Raw genomic sequence first — 18,474 nt, forward strand, 5'->3', positions numbered from 1 at the left:
AGTTAGGCAAATGCACTGAGAAAATAATTAAAAAAATATGTTAAAATTAGATAAATATAAGTAAGTGTGCAAAATTATTTTTTTAAGATTTGGTTTAGTAAAATTTTTATTGTTTAAGAGTAGTTTATGAAATTTGTCTTTTAAAAATTTTTTAATATTGTATTTAATTGGGAAAAAGACTGAGACTAAAAAATAATGAGACAGAGACTGAAAGATTGAAAGACCGATTATTTTTTTTTTTGAAACAAAGGAAGCTCAACACATTAAAGTGGAGCAAATAAAAGAAAGAAGAAGACACAGAACCAGCTACCAACAAATCAACCAACCCCTACTATCCCCAGTACTCTCATCCTCCCCTAGGATCACCACCACTCCATTCTGTGTAGCTCATCAACGTCCTTGTGTGTATGACCTCCAGGCTTAGTTTAATAAAAAATTTACTTTTTAAAAGTTGTAGTATTTATGCTTGGTAAATTAAATTTAAAATAGATTTAAATAAACACAAGTAATAATAATTGTGTTTGGTAACATAACTTTTCAATTTTAAAATACTATAATATACATAAATATAAGCATTAAATTTAAAAATTAATTAACATATAAGGTTATATTAGACTTTTAAATTTTAAAAAGTACAAGCCAACTTTAAAAGGCTCTATCTTATATACTTTCAAAAGTACCCCGATCTTTTAAAAACTGCAAGCATATGCACATGGTATTTTTGATTTACCAAACACAAAATGAGGAGTTTGACCTTTTAAAAAGCACAACAACCTCTTCAAAAAGCTTTACCAAACTAAACCTTAGTGTAGTATGGATGATTGAGTTATGTCTTAGTATTCTATTTGGTTTAACATCAATATGGAATGAAATAAGAATATATATTAAAGGGTTATGCTACCTATACACTAAAGTCAGCCGCCAGTATAAAATACATGTTAGAATACAAATACACATTGAAAATAAATTGAATCACATATGTATTTATACACAAATACATTAGTGGCTGATTTTAGTAGCTGATTTTGGTGTACAAATAATATTTTCCTACATTGAAATATTCTTAGTTATTAAAAAAATTGTTGTTAAAATTTCATCCCTCCTCAGAACTTTCGGTTTTTTGTGTTCCCTCTTTTTAGAGGTATTGAAAATACTTAAATTTTGTGTTTCGGAACTAAAATTTTAGTTTTAGTCTCTAACCACTAAATACAACATTAAATCTCAGTCTCATTTCTTCTAGTATTTAAAAACAAACACTACTTAAAAGTTGTAGTACCTTCATTTGGTAAAATTAAACTAAAAATGAATTTCAATAAGTACAAATACTATAATTATATTTAGTAAAATAACTTTTAAAATTAAAAAGGACCATAATAGACATAAATATAAAAATTAAATTTGACAATTAATTAATGTATGAAGTTATATTAGATTTTTTAATTTTGATAAGCACATGCCAACTTTAAAAATCTCCATCTTAAGGCTTAGTTTGGTAAAAAATTTTGAAAATGTGTTTGTGCTTCATAAAAGTCCAAAGTTTTCATTTTGTATTTGATAAATAAAAAAGATATTTACAACCTTTAAAAGATAGAGGTATTTTTAAAAACACCTCAAGTAGAGCATTTCAAAAATGACTTGTACTTAACAAATTAAATAGTCTAATATAACTTTATACATTAATTGANTATGTCATTTAAGCTATAACTCGTTGGCATTTTAAGAGTAATTTTACCAAATACACTTGTTGTTACTTATATTTATTGAAAGTTATTTTTAATTTAATTTATCAAGTATAAATGCTATAAACTTTTAAAAAGTTATTTTTTAAAAGTTAATTTTTATAAGTTACTTTTTAAAAAACAAAACTTTACCAAATTAAATTAAAATATTTTCAAAAGTATCACTATCTTTCAAAAGTTATAGGTATAAATATATAATTGGACAATGCTAAGTAACTAATAATTTATTTAAATACTATAAACAATAGACCTTAAAATTGATTTATTTCAACTAAAAGACACTACACCCTAATTTAATATTACTAATTAAATTTAAGATTAATTTACTTTTTTAACTCAATTATTCACATTGTTCAATAATATTATTGATTACTTATACTTTTTCTATATAATTTTTTAGATTTACTAAATATAAATTGAAGAATTAATGTTTTTAAAGAATACATCTCTTCAAAAAAATTTATCAAATCAAATCTAAGAGTGGATATTAGAAGTTTTATAGTATTCTTAATTATTCTCGTAATAAAATCTTAAAAAATGAAAAAAAAAATTATATATGGTTGCCAAAAAGTAAGAACACATGTTTTGTACTCTGGTCCCTAATAAGACCTTGTTTACATTGACATCAAACTCGAAATATTATCAGCTAATATAATCTGCTATAACAATGATAATAATATCGGTCCCCCTTTACCCAAAAAATTATATAGAAATCTACATAGAACGTTCGCTATAATGTAAATTAGTAAATAAATTATAAATGTGTCGAGAGTTTTATCTCATTTTCAATGTATGCATGCATGACATGAGATCATCAAATTCATATATTAAACTTGGCTTCAATTATAGTCCCGAAAGCAGTTAATTAACACTACATATACAAGTTTGAAATTAAAGTGAAGGAAATGATTACGTGTAGATTTTGTTTGAGGGGTAGTAGCTATTGATTCCTATCTGATGATGAGTCATGAGTCATTGAGTGATGAGGAGCATATATGGCAGTGGGAAAGTGGTACTTGTGACCTTTCCAGGTAATAGCAAAAGGAGTGGTTAGGGATGAGCACTCATCACAGAATAATGTATCGCATCTTTTTCAACTTTACAGATGGACATTTTCAGTCACTGACGTATGTATCATCATTCATCAACTGTCTCCTCTTTTATTTTATATTTCATTTTTCTTTTTTACATTTTGTATAAAATAATTTCATCTACCTACGTACATAGTTACATACTAGCCTAACAACTTTATACATACAAAGATAAGGAATCACAAATGACAATAGGTCTCTAGGTAGGAGAGAATTCATACTCTGCTTTTCATCTCGTTATGGATTTCTATTTTTTTTTTTGGTGGAGAACAGATATACATTTTTTGTTTTTGATATTGAAATAATAATGGTATTTTTTTAAAATGTGAACTGATATGGTGTTATTTTTAAATGTAGAATTGTTTAATTAGAAAAACAGAAATTATACCATCTGATTTATGAAATGTATAGAAATTGGACCGTTCGATTTGTAAAAATTACAGAAATTGAACCATTCAATTTGTGAAAGATACAGAAATTAGACCAAGAAATTTCTGTTAAAAAAAAAAGTTGAAATATAAAAATTGGATCCTTCGATTTATGTACTTTACACACTTTTAAAAAACACTCAAAATTATAATGTTAGGGTATATTACTACTTTTAATTCCAGGAAAAAAAACCATAGATATATACGAATATCCGTAGATATTAAATTTTAATTTTTTAATAAACTTTACACAACTTATATATAAATATTTAAATAAAAATTTTTTGCAAACATTTTGTTGGTCTTATAGGACGAGTATCTCAATCTTCGTCTTTGTCATCATTTATTCACATAGACATATTTTTTATTTCATGAAAATTTTAAAGATTCTGTTAATCTTTCCGTCGGAAATAATCTCCACAGATATCTGTGGATGCGGATTTTTTTAGCATCCTTAGTCACCAATAATTATTCCTTTCTTTGCTCCAATAGGTGATGAATGAGCATAAATTCAATGTCATTTTTGCCGCGTATTTGTCATATCGAGGGAATATATATATATGGCAACATCAGATATATAATAATTATATATGCTAGATAGCTTGTTGTGTAGTGATCTGTGCAAATAAAATGAACTAGTGATAGTGTAAAAGAGGAAGAAAATATAAGATTATAGGGGATATAGATAGCACATAATATATGGTGTGTTATGTGAATGATCTTGTAATATCTGATTCGATTAGGATGCTCTTTTAATTAGTTAGTGCGCAGCACTGCACTAGTGAATGAACCATCTTTAATTTTATGCAATCATTATCAAAATGCACCAATATGGAAAAAATAGCCATGTGTACCAAGGAATAACGAAGGCTTGATATACAACACGACAAATTGAAGGGTCATTTTCTTATAAGTTGCTCTCTGATGAAACCACTTTAGAAAGAAAACAAGCTTAGTGTTACTGGTTTTTGGTGGGTTCTCACCTTTTGGTTCAGAACAAATCAGGTGGAGATTTCCTCACTCTTCAATCATCATCTAGATTTTATAGTTACAGCATATCTTTGCTTAAAATTGCAAGCTGTTGAATATTGAAAATTAAAATACAACTTTTATGGTAATGTATGAAAAAAGCATTTAAGTTAGGTTCTATACTTCTATTTTATTGTATGAGTGTCTTTGTTGATAACAATGCTGTAGGTATGGGTGTTGGAAGTTATTCAAGTGTGATAATCATATAGGTCATTATAGGTGTTTACTTTTTTTATTTATTATTTATTCGGTTGTTATGCTCTAAACTCTTCCTGAGAGCATTATTCAACAGAAGGAACATTATAAATGGACATTACTATTCTGAAACCTATTGATGATGATGTTGGTGGAATATGACTAGCTATATTCATGCGCATGTCATTATGTTAAGGGAAACTAACTCCACAAGATCAAGGAGATACCAAGTACAATGCATTTAGGCAGGGCAAAATCCCCCTAGTACAACAGGTTCTATCAATGAATTCAACCTTGAACTCATTAATGAACATAGATTGTGAAGAGGTGTATATGAAGTATGAAGTATTTCTTCATTGGAAATTTTCACCCCAAAATCTTCACATCATCTCCACCATGAAAATTAACTTGGTAATAACTTCTATCTAGTAAGCTTAGGATTGAAGGTTAGTAATAACAATAGTGAGTCTTTTCTCACTATATAGTTACTTTTAATAAGCATTTTAAATTTTATTTTACAAATAGTAAGTATCAAGCATTCTGCATACATTCATTTCTTTTTTTTTTCACCATATAAAGAATTTATTGTTGATTAATGGATTGTTGCATGTATAAGACGAATTCGAACCTCTTATTCTTGCTAATGAGTTAAGCACTAGACCAACTCAACTTGGTTCATTTACTTTTTTTTTAATTGGTAAACAGCTTTTTGCACAGAGACGCGTTTTGGGGCCTGAACCATATGAAATTGGAAACTCTATCCTCTCACAACATAAGTCATCTTGGGCATGGTTCAGATCACAGCCCAAATCGATGCAAACTTCTGGGCTTTATTTCTTCTTGGGTTGGACAACTACACTTGCGACATTGATCGTGTTAGCAGGTGGGAGCGGTTTTCAGGAACATTACATTTGAAATTTGATAGCACGATTACACCAAACCACATCCAGTGTCATGTCATCTATGTGAAATACTCAAATACATCACCTGATTTCCCTAAGTAAGACATTGAAGTAGGAGAAAAAATGTTATCAGCAAGAATTGGATGCAAATTCCAAGTAATAGAATCTCCACTCTCCGGCACTGGCCATGCAATGATCCTATCCTTCCTTCATGACAGCTATTAGCAGAGCAAGTTTCCTTACAAGAATGGACATTTTAGCAAAAGTTACTTCCAATACACTTTGAATCATTTTTACCAACAGTTACTTTTTCTTTTCTGAAACAAAAAACACCCTATTTTCCCAATTTTTAGCCCATAAATATACTCCTTCCTTTTACTACTTGTTTCAATATGCAATATGCAATATGCTATAACATGAGAGAGAACATCTATAACCTTCAAACTATATAGATCAAATAAGTGCAGCAACTAGTAACTAGAACCAAAACCACTAAAGCTAGACAGAAACAGTTAATTCAAGGACCAAGGGCACAACAAGCATCCACCGAAGCCGAACTTGATAAATTCCATATATAAGCATACAAAACAATAAGATATTAGAACTTTGAATCTTGAAAACTTATAACAGGGACAGATCAAGGTACAGCGGTAGGCAAAAGCTACCTGCAATTTGCTAGTTGCTAGAAACAGATTGAATCTTCACTAAACAGGGTTGTTCTTCCTAGGTAATAACCTTCCTTCTGCTCTTAGAAGATCTTGATCGCTGTACAGAACTCTCAACATCTTTATTTCGACCTCTTATTTGTAATCTTCTAGAAGCTTCTGATGGATTTCTCTCCCTAAACTTCTGAGTTGACCTCCCAGCTGATCTTTCTCTCTTAGAATCTCTCACAGGCTTCATTCGCCCTACTACTCTGCCCCAACTACTCGGTGCAGTTTTAAAGTTAACTCTTCGAGGCTGTTCTTCTTCATCATCCTCAGAATCATCCTCGCCCTCAAAGGCATCCTCATTAGCATCCTCAGCTTCAGCTTCAGACAACTCATCCCTGTCCCCTCTGATCTCCCTGTCATCCTCTCCTGTTCCACCCTCTTCAAGGTCCTTGTCATTCGACTCGTCCTGGTTGATTTTCCCTAGCACCACCTTAACATCTTTCCCATCTTCCTTAATAGTAGTGTTCATAAGGTGAATATACTGGCTCCTCAAATCCATAAATGGGTGGCGTTCGGCCAACGATCCCCTTTTGTAACCTTCCCTCAAAACCACTGTTTGAGTACCAATTTTACTAGTAAGATAGAAAATACCAGGATGCTGAAGCAGCGCCCTCTTAAACCTCGACCTCAAACCCAACCAGTCTCCAAGGATCAAAAGATTGTCCTTCTCAGTCTTCTTAGGAACCAAAACATGAAGAATCTCATGCAAAACACCAACCACCCATCTATCGGATTCATCACTAGAAGCTGATAGATGAGCTGCATTCTCATAAGGAGAGACATAAGGCAGCTTCTGCCATTGACTCAACCACCTCTGATAACTCCTATCCATCTCAAACCCAGTCGAAAACTGCACCGGGAACTCAGAATCACTCCCTTTCTTCTTATTCTTCTTCTCCATAACCGAAACTGCCAATTCATTGCTCCAACAAACCAGCTCCAAAACCCTGTCATTGAACATAGCCGTTAGACAGAGAAGCAGTAAGCATTCGTTAGTTACAAGTTAGTTACGATCAATACCTGTCATCATCGTTTCGAAATGCACGGGATTTTTCTTGGACGACACGGAAGTAATCAGGGAACTCGGGAATAACGCCGTGAAGATAATCGTGAGGAAGACCGAGGTCCCATTTGAGGTGTTCGATGATTGAGAGAGGGATCTTATGGATTCTGGAGATCATCAAGAGCTTCAAGAGGCGGTTGGCGATCTGTTCCTTGTAACCATCGCTTTGGTACAGGAGCTGCTCGTCAGAATCGATCGAGAGGGCCTGCGGGGTGAGGCGGATGTGCGGGGCATTGAGGGCGGCGGCGACGGGGAGGAATTCATGGAAAACGGAGGGGTATTTTCGGGTGAATTCGACGGGGCGAAATGGTAATTGAAGGGATTCTTTGTTTTGGGTAATGATGGAGATGGGAAGGGATTTGGAGGGTTCGCGTTTGATGAGATTCTTGAGGCTGATGAGTGGCTTCAGGTGCTTCTCTCTCTCGACGGCGTGGTCGAGGCCACGGTCGCGGACGGCCTTGAAGGTGCCTTCGAATAGGGTTCTGAGGTGGTTGAGGTTGTTGTACTGTTTGCGTGGTGGCTGTTGGCGGCGGTTGGAGCTGGAGAAGAGGATGATCCACCGCATTGTCATGCTTTCTATCAACTGGAAAGTGCTTCGGCAGTTTACACTGAGCTCAGCTCTGCTGAACAGGGTTTTGACACTCAGCTTCGGTTCATTTAGGGTTTTACAAAATTATTACTAGTTGTAGTCTTTAAAATTAATACATTATTACCAAATTTTACCTTTTTAATTTATGAAAATAGGATTGAACCAAATTACATTCTTTTTTGTTAAACGAATAACAATTTATGTATTAAAGATTTTGTCAACAATAAAATTAATTTGTAACTCCCAAAAAAAGGTTGATTGTTTAAAAAGGTAATGTAAAGTAAGATAAAATTAGAGAAAATAATATAGATAAAGTAACTAAACTTTTTCTCAATTAAGATTTAATCATTTAAGTTTAATTAAAACTCATTTATCACGAAAGTCATATAATACTTCAAGTTATACCGTGTATACATAACTTGAAAAGTTTTTATAATTCAAAATTTCATTCAAAATAACATACATCATAATTCATATATACTTAAGTTTTAAAATTGTTTAAGATAAGTAATCCTAACGAGTTATAATTCGAATGACATAATTTTTTTTATATTTATTTAGAGATTATGAGTTCAAATTTTTTTATTTTTTAAAAAAATTATTTAAGATATGAATGTAAAAAGTGAGATTTTTAATTAAGATCTTATTTTATTAGGTTTTTTATTATTGTTGTCAATGTAGTCATCATTATCGTCATCTTTTTCAACAGCGTCATCGTTATTGTGGTTGTCATTATCGTATTTTTTTTTATTTGTTCTTTTCCAAAGTTTTTTTTGTTTGATTTTTTCTCGTCCTTCGTTATTATTATTTTTATTGTTGTGGTCTTTTTCATCTTTTTCATTTATATATATTTAAAAAATTACTACACAAAAATTTTGATTCACAAATCACAACACACACAAAAATTTTAAAGGAACACATGAATATTAATATTCAACCAACATAATATATACAACACATAAATTTTAATAACATCAGAGAAAATTTAGTGCACAACATAGAAAATTTTTAAAGGACTAGAAATCTAAAACATTGACATCTAACCAATAAAATATATACAAAAAATTTTGTATGCACAACACAAAAATTTTTAAAATACCACATGTCCAAAATATTGATTCACCAAACCAACAAATTACATTCGTAGCAAAAATTTATATACTATGTACAAAATTTTTTATATTATATCAAGGAATAGGAGTGTTCAAAATTCGACCTAACCCGAAATCAGTCCAGACTCAAGGCATATGTTGCTGGGTTTATGTTTGTTATTTTTACTCATTGTTATTTTTGGGTTGGATTCTGTTTATGTTTTGGGTCACCCGATCTGAAGTTATTTATTTGTTAAATTTAATTTTTAAAAATAAAATTTTATTATTTTAATAGATAAAATTTATAAATTTGCATATACTAATTTTATATTGGATAATTTTGATTTAATTTAATTAATTTCGACTTGCTTTTGAATTAGGTCAAAAATAGATCTGATGTTTTTTAGTGTTAAATCTGGATCTAATTAAATTTAACCTATAAACACTTCTAACTATATTAATAAACTTGTATTTTGTGTAAAATTTATGTACTATATACAAAAATTTATATACTACATCAATAAATTTTTATGTTTTTTAATAAAAAATAATGTGCTGAAAATGTACGAAAAAAAAGCTATGTTCACATGTATACGTTATTTTTGTTGGATTTTTGGCAATTTTATTGTACTTGATTAAAAAAGATTTGTATGTGTCGTTTATTTATTTATTTATTTTTCATTTTTGGAAAAAAGGCTATGACTTAGGGACTTGAGAGATTGGATTGTGTTTGGAAAATGGAAGGTCAATAAAATAGATAATGAAATGAGAAAAAGAAAACAAAAAACAAATAAATAAAAAAATGAGAGTATAAAAAAGGGAGCAAAATAGCACGTAATGTAGAGAAAGAGAATAGAGCAAGGAAAACGGTTTCCGTTGCGGTTGAAATGAAATCAATTAAAACTGAGGCGGAGGCAGCTGACGGAGGAGGAGGAGGAGGAGGAGGAAGCAAGCAGAATGTGAACAAAGCCGGTGGTGGATCATACGGTTATGGCGGTTACTTAGAGACAAGCAAAGCTGAGAGAGCCATGTGGCTTATGAAGTGCCCTCCTCTCGTTTCCCGTTGCCTCGGCGCCTCTCCCTCATCCGACCCCTCCCGCCCCGTCGCCAAGGTCATCGTTTCCATCGATCCCCTCAACAACTCCGACAACTCCTCCTCCGATGACTCTCCTCCCCAGGTACATTCCCATTCCCTCGCACATCACATTGCTCAATGCCTCAAATCCATCTTCATATCTTTCCACTAACAAAGTAACAACGTTAAACAAAAATCCTGTTCAGTTCTTTTCTTAAACCCTAGCGAATTATGATTAACACGGCTTCAGTAAAAAATAAAAATGTCATTTTTTTGGTTGATTCTAGATTCATTGTTTAGTGTAGACAGCTTTCGTTGCTTCATGTTGAGGAAATGCCATGCCATGCCATGGCCTGATTCCTTGATTTCTAAGCATTACAATGCTGCTGTTATGGTTGGTAGCAATTCAAGAACCAGCTCTCACATCTCAGCAACATAAATTGTTGATATCAATGAATTTTAAGTTGATAGCAATGCAATATTAATTTATTTTGTGATTATTCACCGGCTGGAGTTAATATCAGCCAGCTATCTCTGGATCTTGCAATTTATATAGTTATGGAGCAGTTGAGCAATTAAAAATCTGATTTGATCCTCTGGATGTTTCTTGAATCTAATTTACAAGACTAACCTTCTGCTTAATTGAGTAGATAAGTGGGGCCGTGAATGAAATTAACTTTTTACTTCATTGCTTTAACAAACATGATATGAAGGTCAAAATCAAATGTAACTAGCTTTGTATTTGAATTATATAACTTTGGTCAAAATCAAATTTAACTTCTTGAATTGCTTTAGAATTTGCTTTTTATTTCTATTTAAGAATGGGATATGTTGTGTATCATATGTGAGAAAATATTTTGATTGTTATTGTTAGTGACACTTCTCTCTGTAATTTTTCTTTTTTCTCTTTAAATTGATTGTTTAGTTAAAATCCTCAGTTTACTATGGAGTTGGCTGCGACCGAAGCTGGGAATATACCCAGATGTTTTGCTATGGATATGTCTAAAGACTTCATTCCCATGTCTGTCTTCTCGGACACACCCCAAGGTAAATATTTGTCATTGTTTGACTTGATAGAACTTACATGTGATGGTAACTAAGCTGTTAGCTCATATCTTTCTGTGACATAATGTTGCTGGTTGTAGGAAAAATATGTGTGGAGGGAAAGATACTGAACAAATTTGACATGAGACCCCACAAGCAAAGCATGGAACTTTATGGGAAAATATGCCGTGAGAGGACACAGAAGTACATGGTCAAAACTAGACAGATACAGGTTTCTTGTGGCTCTCATTCTCATAATATTGATGTAGTGTTTTGAGCAACTTTCATTTGCCTCAGGTTTCTTAACTATTCTATTTTTCAGGTTATTGACAATGATAGTGGGGCTCATATGAGACCGATGCCTGGACTATTCACCTTTTCATCATCTTCTGGACCCATTGTAAGTTCCTCATGCAAAATCTAAATCCGTATTACCATGCAAAGTGAGAGGAATCCGGGGATGAGGAGTTGGAGTTGAAGAATTTATATAACTAGCCATATGCAGTTTGATATATTTCTTTTTGTTTGTCTGAAGTTTCTATATTGAATTAGGAAAAGAAGAAAGCTCCAGCTAAAGCAACAGAAACGAAGAGAACAAGAAGGGACCGTGGAGAGATGGAAGAAATTGTGTTTAAGCTGTTTGAACGGCAGCCAAATTGGAGTTTAAGAAATCTCATACAAGAAACCGACCAACCTGAAGTATGTGCTTTGACTAATATATTTCTCTTAATATCCAGCTTTAGTCTATTGGATGTTACTTTACGATAATCTTATGGAGCAATCGTTGGAAACATAGAGTCATAATATGAGGAATTTGTTGCTTCTAGTGGTTATGCATGTACACTAGATGCCCAATACGTATGCAATTGGACGACTTAAATGTGCCAGGTAGATTTCATTAGTTCAAAGAAATTGTATATATCATGCTGAGAAATTCTGAGAGATTAGTACTGTATCATTAATTGTTGAGATCTTATTCTGTGCTGTTGCCTATCTAGTGAGCAAAGACTCTGGTGTTGTTGCTGTTGTTATGTAATCTTACTCTGTTCAATTGGTAGATATCTCACGATTACACATGGATATGAAAAAAATTCACCATTATCTCTCCACCTGACATTTATTTATTTATTTTAAGCAAGATATATAGTTTCAGTAGTGCCTTATATAACTGATGTGTTGGATCTAACACACTTTTTTCTGCAGCAATTTCTGAAAGATATACTTAAAGATCTGTGTGTCTACAATAACAAAGGAACTAATCAAGGCACTTATGAACTGAAGCCAGAATACAGAAAAGCCGGGGATTAAGCAACCTTATGTCATGCTTATTATCAATTTGTTAAGTCTCTTTAACCAAATATAGGTTACTCATTCTCGTTTGTCCATTCATTTTGGAGTTGCAAAATGGAGCCAGTGTGCTTCTTGTTTGTGCAATTTCTTTAAACATGAATTGCCTTTCAGTGAACTATCATAAGGTTTGATATTTGAGTATATCGTTATAAATGTTTTCTTCCTCTTCTTTATGAATTATGTGCTACAATTTGCAATCTTAACTCTGGTCTAGAATATGCTATTCTTTGTGCACTAAAGCAACATTTACATTCTTTAGGTACATTCTTTAGGTAGAAACACATGAAATTTTACTGCATTATGTCCTGACCGTGAGACTTAGCATTGCAATCATTTCGGTAAGGACTGTACTTGCTTATACAAGTTTTGGGTTCTAATCTTAATTATGAAGCTGTGTTAAAACTTAAGAGACCATTTTCTTCCAAGCAACTCTACTTTCTCGGAGAACTGGATTGTGTGGTTGTTTTGATTAAAATATAGATGCAAATTTTCTTTTAAACATTATAAATTTTGACGAATCAGCGGGACGAAATATTTTCCAAAATCCATGCAACATGGTACACGATTGATTGATTTATTTTTCAAATAAATTATACCTAATATGCCAGGTTACCGAAAACAAAACAACGAAGGAGAGCAAAAACTTGGATGCATGCGAAAGTTACTATTGATACTGGTATAACAAATACAACAAATCTTTTTATTCTATATCTTGGTTAGGTACAAATGTGAGTCGGTTATATTTATCCGACAGAAGAAAGAAAAAACTTTAGATTCACAAATATCATTGTCCAACGGAAAATGAACATAAAAATGTTACTTGACCTAGACAAAAATTTTGTAACTATTACCCCTCCGAAAATGTCACTTGTAATAGTTTCATATTGACTGAACCGATCCCAATTTACAAAAGTTGAGGAATTATACATTTTCTGCAGCATCTCTCTTTTGTGACTCTCCAGCAATGCGCGCAGCAGCCAACCTCTCTTCCAGTGCTCGGGCTCCTCTTTCTCTGCAACAACAGGATCAGTTAGAAGGGAATGTTTAAGAAGAACTATTACTAAACAAGGCAAATATACGAATAATTTAGTTGAAGAAACCAATAAAACTGGCAAAAATGAAAAATAACTGATGAGAACCTCCTCCTGTTCATTGTTCATTTATTTTATTGTTTTCCAACATGTCTCACAGAAGCAATTTCTATTTGGCAACATCACTGATCTGATTATAACTAAATTGCAGTAGAGTGAAAATACCGTCTCCTAGTAGCTTCGAATGAGTCAGAACCTGGCAAAGACTCACTATCCTGGGTGTAAGCTTGAGCATTGTTCAAAGCATCGGATCTTCCGCAGAGCATTCGATGAAATATTGATGCAATAGGGTCTATGATTGGTCTACAAGGCAGCATCCAGAAAAAAAAAAATTTATTGATATCTACAAAGATTTCAGGAGCCTATAATGAATCATTAATTTTTTGTTACAACCTATGATCATAGTTTACCTTAAAAATCCAGGGAAAAATGAGGAGAATGCAAAATCCTCAGTTGGGTCACCTCTAATTTTTGTCTCTAGTTTGCTCTGCCAGTATCTAAGGTAAATCCAGCTTATATATGTGCCAGACACTATGGTTGGAAGATACTCGGCAGCCTCTTCTGTCCAGAAGGTGATGGCGATGGAAAGCAATAAAGTGATAGACGGCAACCACTGAAGAGACATGGAAGTGGCAACATAAACCTATCGTTGCGGGAAAGTAACAACTTCGAAGCAATAGCGGAATAGTATCAAACCTTCGCTTTTATCTTGATGAGAGGAAGCTCTTGATCTGGTATAATTTGCTTAACGCCAACCAAGAAACCAGATATAACTCCATGAAATCCTGATAGGGGAGTGTAACTAGAAAATTCCAAAAGAACATAAGTGGATCAAAACAACAAGTACATGGTGGAAATGGAAAGTAGAGTATATGTTAAGATTTGACAAATAATAGAAAACAAGTAATTCAAAATGATGAGGCAGGCAAAAAATAATTAGAAGTAAAAATGAGACAGGAAGTAGCATGAGCAACATGCAGAAAATATCATCTCAGATGATAATATTAATATGTGCTTACAGGTAACTCTCCTTTGTTGAAATGTAGTATAAGGCAATAGCGGTGACGAATACACACATCGAAGTTAGAAAGTTAACCACGAAGATGAACTTCAAGAATTCTCTGGAACCCCATATTGGTTCAAGTATCTTTCCAATAAACAGAAGACTTATTGTGCTGATCACCACCTATAAAATTGTGCAACCAATGTCAATTGCTGAGTTTTCTTCAAAACAACATAAGCAACTCTGGAATTATAATGTTCTATAGCACACAAACTTAAGCGTGAAAAACAGTAAGAGCATACCCCATATACAGATTGCTCGACATAACCAGCTGTAATGAGATTCCAGGCGAACGGAATCGTCCTGCAAAATGAATGCAACAGCAAAATAACTTCCCAGAGTTAAAAACTTTAAAATAAATAAACCGGATGCAGGCTATGAATAGCCCTTGTATGAAGGCTAGAAGCAAAGGCTCCGTTATGAAAAGAATTTACTGAATATTGCAAAGCAATGGTTTCACACTTGAGCAAGAACAGGCACAAGCACAGGACTCAAAAATGCTTAAGCTGTGAAACCTTACTAATCTAAGATTAGGTTTCCTTTCAATCTGAAACTAAGGGAGCTCAAGTCACCCGCATCGTCATGGTCATCATCATGATCAACCGACTTTTCCAACTTGAAGTCCCTAAATCAAGTCTACGATTACAATTGAACTTTACCTAAGCTCCTGAGTTTGATTACCTTGATAATCATGTCTTAAATTAACCGACTATTCCCTAAAATAAAACGATGAATTGGAGGAGCAATAGTAAAGAAAAAATGGAGGGAACCTGGCGGGAACGAGAGCGAGGTAGGTAAGAGAAGAAGGGAAGAGGTAAACGAGAATGTGAGCGGCAACAAGAACCACTCCAAGGCCCTTACACAGCTTCGTGAATCCACCTGACAACAACCCCGTTCCCTGTCATAACAAGAACAAAATCCGTCACAAAATTTGGAGATCTGGCAATACGATCATAGAGAGATAGAGAGAGAGATGCATACCGGTGAAGATGCTGAAGATGAAGATGCAGGGGCAAGTGGAATCGCTGACGTGCTCATCGACTCCGATTTCGATTTCAATTTCGATTTCAAGATAGGTGATGAATCAAGTGAGGTATGCGTATGCTACGTGCAATTAGAATTCAGAGTTAGAGTGGCACTTCTAAACTAATTCAACTATTCAAGATTCAAGAAAGAAGAAATCATTTGCTTGTTCGGAAAAATTTTTTTGGGTCAGGACTCAGGCCCACATATGGGCCCAAACCACTTGGTATACTGCTTGTTCAGAAATTATTGGACACAAATAAAGCCCACCCAAGTGCAAGAATCCTTGGCCCAATATAAAGCCCATATGAGAGAGACCACCAAAAACATTAGGAAAACAAAAATATTATGTACAATTGTACATATTAAAAAAAAAATTTACCTACCAATTTAATTATTATACATTTGTATACAAATACATATAGTATTTCATAAATTTCCAACGTGTATTTATATTAATTTTATTTCTAGAGCTAGACACCAAAAAATTATATATATTTTAATGTATTGTTAGCTTTTAGTATACATATATTATATAATATGGTAATTGGGAAATAAAAAGCACACTGCATGATAATAAGAATTTACATGCATTATCGTTTCGGGTAGTAACTTTACTCCACATATATGAACTTTTCGCATTATAGTTTTTAGATAAATATGTTATGTTAAAAATATCATATCTTTTTTATTTTTGGTTTACTTAAACGGTATCTCCCAACCCGATAGGTTAAGGACTAATCCGTCACAAATATGAACTTCATTTCAGGGTCTACCGCTGGTCAATAAATTGCTGCATGCATAAGTCGGAATTCGAACTCCCTGACACTTACTTAAAAATATCATATATGAAGTGATAATAACATAATAACTTGTTAAGTTAGCAAGCAGATGTTTTTTTTTCTTTTTTACAGAGAGCAATTAGTTCGGATTGCACAAAAAATGGATCGATGGAGTTTAGATTTTTGAGAATCTAGGAAGTGATTTGCACCACACAGAAAGAGAGAGATATCCACAAGGGACAAAGTGGATGGACAAATATCTACGTGGACCAATGACTTGTCTGAAGTCACCATGATTATCCAATAGAAAGCAACTTTTGGATTCGCCTATATCCACACCAGTCTCCCTATATTCTTGAGGCTTCAACTTACTTACAAGCTGCCATTTCCTTGATTGACTATTTTTGAGTGAGAGAGAATGGCGTCTAACACATTGATGAGTTCTACTATATCAGCTTTCCCGTCTCTTCTTTCTTCCTCAAAGTCAAGATTTGCCACTTCAATTCCAATCTCATGCTTTGGAAGCAATGTGTCTTCTCGCTTCTCCATGACTGCTGACTGGATGCCAGGCCAGCCTAGACCCCCTTACCTTGACGGTTCAGCTCCAGGGTATATACACATTCATTGATTCAACAATTCAGGTTTCATGGTTCTAATTCCTGAGTTTGATGTGGTGTGTTTCAGTGACTTTGGATTTGACCCTCTTCGTCTTGGAGCAGTACCAGAGAATCTTGAGAGATTCAAGGAGTCTGAACTTATCCACTGCAGATGGGCTATGCTTGCTGTTGTAAGTCTCTCTTCGCTTAATCTTCCTTTCCCCTCTTTGTGATCTGTGTTATATAGAACAGTTAGGCTGTGTCTTGAGAAGAGTAGACACTCAAAACAAGGACATAAATATAAAAATAAAAAAAATTAGGAAACAAATTATAACATAAGCCAATTCAAGCCAATTCTTTATATTTCTAGTTTTGAAATTCGAAAAATTAGGATAGTAATTTTTTTTTTCTTTTTTAGAACAGATTTCCTGTTTTCTCAACTAATTGGTTTTAGTTGACTACACTCTTAGTTGGTTCTCTAGTAAAATAGTATAAAAATGAGTGTTTTTTTTTTATTTTGATTAGTAATAAACTAAAATAAATTATAAAAGAGAAAGTCTAGGGATCAGTAGATTTTGTGGTTCTTAGCCATCAATTAGCCATTAATGATGTTTTTAATAGTGTAAAATTGCATCTAATGATATAGAATCATTTAATTTCTTTTTGATAGTTAAGTAATGGCCAAAATTTAACAAAAGTACTATATCCTAACACTCCTCATTATAAAAATCTAATTTACATATGTCATTTCTCTCTCCTCTTCTTTCTTGACAGAAAATTTATGTCTCTATACATAATATCTGTATATGATTTATCTATCATAATTTTGTGTCCTGTGTCTCAGTACATGTAAACAAACTTAGCCTACAAGAACTTAGAAAGCAAGTAGGGAAAAAAAAAACCTTGAATTTTGTTGTGTTTTGCAGCCAGGTATGTTGGTACCAGAGGCATTGGGCTTAGGAAATTGGGTGCAAGCTCAGGAATGGGCTGCGAAGCCCGGAGGCCAAGCAACCTACCTTGGAAACCCTGTTCCATGGGGCACCCTCCCCACCATTTTGGTGATTGAATTCCTTGCTATTGCTTTTGTGGAGCACCAAAGAAGCATGGAGAAAGATCCCGAGAAGAAGAAATACCCTGGTGGTGCCTTTGATCCTCTGGGATACTCTAAGGATCCTAAGAAGTTCCACGAATACAAAATCAAAGAAATCAAGAATGGTAACATTCTGTATTTTTTCTTTGCTTGATGAATTGAAAACTGAGACAAATTTGTTTCGTGCTGGATATTCTTAGGACGTCTTGCTTTGTTGGCTTTTGTGGGATTCTGTGTGCAACAATCAGCATACCCTGGCACTGGCCCATTGGAGAACTTGGCCACTCACTTGGCTGATCCATGGCACAACAACATTGGAAATGTCATCATTCCCTTTTGAATTCAGAGATTTCTCTGCTCTTTTGTGCTGTACTTGTAATTAGAATTTAATTTGATATGATATGATATGATATGTTTCAGAAGTCACAACTCATACTTCGTGATGAAACTTTTAAGCTCAAGGAGAATGATAATCAAATAAAAAGAAGCAAGAGATGGTGATAATTGGCGTTAGAATCAA

The 18,474-nt window shown here is 33.3% G+C and overlaps 4 protein-coding genes across 4 annotated transcripts; 2 read left to right on the top strand and 2 right to left on the bottom strand.

Annotated features, from left to right (window-relative positions):
- Positions 1–5,808: 5,808 nt before the first annotated feature.
- Positions 5,809–7,813, bottom strand: LOC107491565 (protein WHAT'S THIS FACTOR 9, mitochondrial). The gene is made up of 2 exons (XM_016112437.3): positions 7,118–7,813; positions 5,809–7,044 (listed from the first exon to the last, which is right to left on the bottom strand). The coding sequence occupies exons 1-2, from the start codon at positions 7,729–7,731 to the stop codon at positions 6,108–6,110; spliced, it is 1,551 nt and encodes a 516-aa protein (XP_015967923.1). The 5' UTR covers positions 7,732–7,813; the 3' UTR covers positions 5,809–6,107.
- Positions 7,814–9,667: 1,854 nt separating this feature from the next.
- On the top strand, positions 9,668–12,477 carry LOC107491564 (uncharacterized). The gene is made up of 6 exons (XM_016112436.3): positions 9,668–10,018; positions 10,854–10,962; positions 11,061–11,191; positions 11,282–11,359; positions 11,512–11,658; positions 12,163–12,477. Exons 1-6 carry the CDS (start codon positions 9,728–9,730, stop codon positions 12,265–12,267), a joined length of 861 nt encoding a protein of 286 aa, XP_015967922.1. The 5' UTR covers positions 9,668–9,727; the 3' UTR covers positions 12,268–12,477.
- A 511-nt stretch (positions 12,478–12,988) lies between these two features.
- Positions 12,989–15,595, bottom strand: LOC107491563 (rhomboid-like protein 19). Its single transcript, XM_016112435.3, has 8 exons — positions 15,445–15,595; positions 15,234–15,361; positions 14,706–14,766; positions 14,420–14,586; positions 14,097–14,202; positions 13,811–14,013; positions 13,566–13,703; positions 12,989–13,321 (listed from the first exon to the last, which is right to left on the bottom strand). Exons 1-8 carry the CDS (start codon positions 15,499–15,501, stop codon positions 13,231–13,233), a joined length of 951 nt encoding a protein of 316 aa, XP_015967921.1. The 5' UTR covers positions 15,502–15,595; the 3' UTR covers positions 12,989–13,230.
- A 1,043-nt stretch (positions 15,596–16,638) lies between these two features.
- LOC107491562 (chlorophyll a-b binding protein 6A, chloroplastic) lies at positions 16,639–18,474 on the top strand. Its single transcript, XM_016112434.3, has 4 exons — positions 16,639–16,877; positions 16,953–17,055; positions 17,791–18,079; positions 18,155–18,474. Exons 1-4 carry the CDS (start codon positions 16,687–16,689, stop codon positions 18,292–18,294), a joined length of 723 nt encoding a protein of 240 aa, XP_015967920.1. The 5' UTR covers positions 16,639–16,686; the 3' UTR covers positions 18,295–18,474.

The sequence above is a fragment of the Arachis duranensis genome, chromosome 5, assembly GCF_000817695.3.
Source record: "Arachis duranensis cultivar V14167 chromosome 5, aradu.V14167.gnm2.J7QH, whole genome shotgun sequence".
In the NCBI taxonomy this organism is placed as follows: Eukaryota; Viridiplantae; Streptophyta; class Magnoliopsida; order Fabales; family Fabaceae; genus Arachis; species Arachis duranensis.